Here is a 3464-nt window from a genome sequence, read left to right as displayed (position 1 = left end):
CAGGGTTTCTCTGTGGTTTTGGAGCCTGTCCTGGAACTAGCTCTCGTAGACCAGGCTGGTCTCGAACTCACAGAGATCCGCCTGCCTCTGCCTCCCAAGGCGTGCGCCACCACCGCCCGGCTGTGTTACTTTGTTTTGAGACAGGATTTAAATTTGGTAGTCCTGGCTGGCTAAATTTTGTGGCAGTCCTGTTTCAGCTTCCTTTTTTGCCTTTTGAGACTTGTAGCAGACTGGTCTTCAGTCTGGATTGGGGAAGAGCTACTACACTAAGTAAGCACTTTCGATGGAGTATCATCTGCATAGTTCTCCATAATCTGGTCCGCTCAGTGCTGGATCCTGAAGAGTGACGCCTGCTAGTTGTTACTAAGTATCTGTCACATCACACTAAATGGTTACATGGTATGCAATTTTTACCTGCTGTTGAACTTTAAACATGTTTTAATTTTCTCACCAGGGAAACTGTTTATTACATTTGAAGTGGCTGGTCATAGTGGCGTATAATCCAGCTATTTGGGAGACCGAATCACTTTAATACAGGAATTCAACACTAGCCTAGACAATAAAGCAGTAGTCTTTCTCAGATCAAGAAAGGGAAAGGGGAACACAATCCTAAAATAAAAATTGAAATGATGGTATTCTCAGATATTCCCCTCTTCCATTTATCTCTTTAAAAAAAATTATGTGATATGTTGCTTGCATGTATGTTTGTGTACCATGTGCATGCCTGGTGACCAAAGGTCAGAAACAGGCATCAGATCCCCTGGAGACAGGATGGATCTCTAACCGGAGTTAGAGATGGTTGTGAGCTACTGTGTGGGTGCTGAGAACTTAACCTGGGTCCTCTGTAAGAGCAGCAAGTACGCTTATCCACTGAGCCAACTCTCCAGCCCCTATTTATTTGTTTTTTAAAGGCATGATCTCAAGGCTTGCCCCTTTCTATGTTGCTGAGGATGACCTTGAATTCCTGATCTTCCTGCTTCTACCTCCCAAGTGCTGAGATTACAGCCACTTTCCTGGCTTCCTATAGAATCAATAACATTTTACTACAGGATCACATTGAGTCATCGCAAGATTTGACCCTGGAAGGCATGAAAACCTATCTATAAATCACAAAACTGACTCTGTCTCAAAATAGTCTGATAGCGCTGGACATTGTCAAAATTCAACTTATGTTCTGACAAAATTTAAGCTTCTGGATTCTTTATCACTAAAGAAATTAAACAATAGTTTTGGCCTTCACTTGATAAAACCCTTCAAAACCAAGGTCTGCTAAAATGCCCAGAACTACTCTAAAGAAGCTAGTCTTTGGTGTCCCAGTACTCAAGACCCTCTGCAGAGCTGATTCGGTACACCCATCTCTTCCACGAAATCTGTAGGCGTGTAGCTGAAGGAAGAGGAATTACTCGCAAAGTTTGCTGCCCAGTTCTTGCAGAGCCTGTTCTTGTTCGTGATATATTTTTTTCAACTGCTGATTTTCATCCTGGAGGTTAAGAAACTCCTTCAATAAAAAACAGAAATATAACTTTAGAAAAACCAAGAAACTCTACATTGCATACATATTAAGAAAGTATAAATGTCTTTGAGCTTTGTTCTCAGGAGACTGAGGCATGACCTTGTCCTGACCCTACTTCCACCAAGTGTTGGGATTACAGGAATTCCAAGCTTTGATGAGGAATTCTCAGGTACCACCCTCCACCCCCAATTTCTCTTTTTAAAAAAGATTTGTGTGCGAATGTTTTGCCTGCATGTATGTATGTGTTCCATGTGCACACCTGATACAAGAGGTCAGAAGAGGGCATCAGATCCCCTGTAACTGGAGTTTAGAGATGGTTGTAAACCACCATGTGATACTGGGATTATAGCTCAAACTGGCCTGGGAGTCATGTGGTTAGGCTAAGCCTCAACCTCCTGATTATCCTGCTTCAGTCCCCTCAGTGCACACCACACCCAGCTTCACTTCATGTTTTTATAAAAAACAACATATCTGAAGCTTTTTCCTAGCTGTTCTGTGTATTATTACCCACACAACCTCCTTTCATGTTCCTAAAATGACTAAGTATATCTATCCTGTTTCCTCATATACATGTAAATTGTGTAAAGTATCTTGTTTTAGAAGATGTGTTTGTAAGACAGCCCTGGTTGTTGTACTTAGGACTGCCTACCACCTCCTTTGAGTCAGGGTCTTTCATTGACCTGGAGCTCATGAATTAGGCTAGACTGGCCCGCCAGTGTGAGTGCCAGGGATGTCCCCAGAGCTGAGACTACAAGTCCTGCAAGCACTTTACTGACAGCCATCCTCTCAGCCCCACATTGATAACAGAAGCTCACAGGTGAGACAGGATGGCCATGAGTTCAAGGCCAGCTTTTGCTACAGAACAGAGTTCACAGATAGTCTGAGCTATATAGATAGATAGCATAGTATGAAACCCCATCAACATTGGTCCGTTTTTCTTCTTTTCCTTTTTCTTGGTTTTTCAAGACAGGATTTCTCATGTTAACAACCCTAAGCTGGTGAGGAACTAGCTCTGTAGACCAGGGTAGCCAATTTTTTTTCTCCCCCCCTCCCCCCCCTGCCGAGGTTTCTCTGTGGCTTTGGAGCCTGGCCTGGAACTTGCTCTTTAGACCAGGCTGGCCTCAAACTCACAGAGATCCACCTGCCTCTGCCTCCCTAGTGCTGGGATTAAAGGTGTGCACCACCACCACCCGGCTGATATAAAAGTTTTACTACTATTTACTTTTTTAAGACTAATGATTTGTTGGGTCTCATTTCTAAGATGAGATAGGACATCTTTCTCCTTTTGAAGATCTTCTTGCAAAGTCTGCCTCCATTCCTTCTCAATCTTCAAATCCGTTTCCAGCTGCACCCTTGAATGGCAAACAGAAAGCTCAGTGTTTAGTTGGGTCAATTTTGAGGTAGGGTCTCATGTAGCCAAGTCTAGCCTTTAAATCCTAATGCTCCTGTTTTTATCTCCTAAGTGCCAGGGTTACAAGTTGTTCTCCCATACCGTCCAGACTCTCTTATTTTTATGGATCTCTTTAAAGGCCTATTTTTTAATTACAGGTGTGAGCCACCTGGTGTGGGTGCTTAAGTTCCTCTGTAAATGCTCTTAGCCACTGAGCCATCTCTCCGGTCCCTTTTATTTTATTTATATTTATTTTATTTATTTTTTATATTTATTCTTATTTTACTTATATATTTTTGAGACAGGGTAGCCACAAAATTTCTATGTAGCCAAAAAATGATTTTTAATTTCTGATCCTTCTGCCTTCACCTATATAACTAATGTGGGCTGTCTAGCAAGACCCTGTTTCAAAAAAATTTTCAGATAGTCTGTCAGATTTTATTTTAAAAATAAAATTAGGGGGGCTGGAGAGATGGCTTAGTAGTTAAGAGCATTGCCTGCTCTTCCAAAGGTCCTGAGTTCAATTCCCAGCAACCACATGGTGGCTCACAACCATCTGTA

General features: G+C 42.1%; 1 protein-coding gene across 3 annotated transcripts in view; it reads right to left on the bottom strand.

Moving 5' to 3' along the window:
- The window catches only part of Rufy2 (RUN and FYVE domain containing 2), a 35307-nt gene that overhangs the window by 5100 nt on the left and 26743 nt on the right, over window positions 1-3464 (bottom strand). For all 3 annotated transcript variants that reach the window (XM_005360119.3, XM_013351217.2, XM_026785555.1), the window contains exons 14-15: window positions 2736-2865; window positions 1404-1498 (exon numbers count right to left, since the gene is read on the bottom strand). In XM_005360119.3, the coding sequence (XP_005360176.1) occupies window positions 1404-1498; window positions 2736-2865 (225 nt within the window). The remainder of the gene's footprint in view (window positions 1-1403; window positions 1499-2735; window positions 2866-3464) is intronic.

Source organism: Microtus ochrogaster, linkage group LG2, assembly GCF_000317375.1.
Source record: "Microtus ochrogaster isolate Prairie Vole_2 linkage group LG2, MicOch1.0, whole genome shotgun sequence".
Taxonomy (NCBI): domain Eukaryota; kingdom Metazoa; phylum Chordata; class Mammalia; order Rodentia; family Cricetidae; genus Microtus; species Microtus ochrogaster.
Note: the sequence above shows the minus strand (reverse complement) of the source record. Positions and strands in the feature narration are given on the sequence as shown.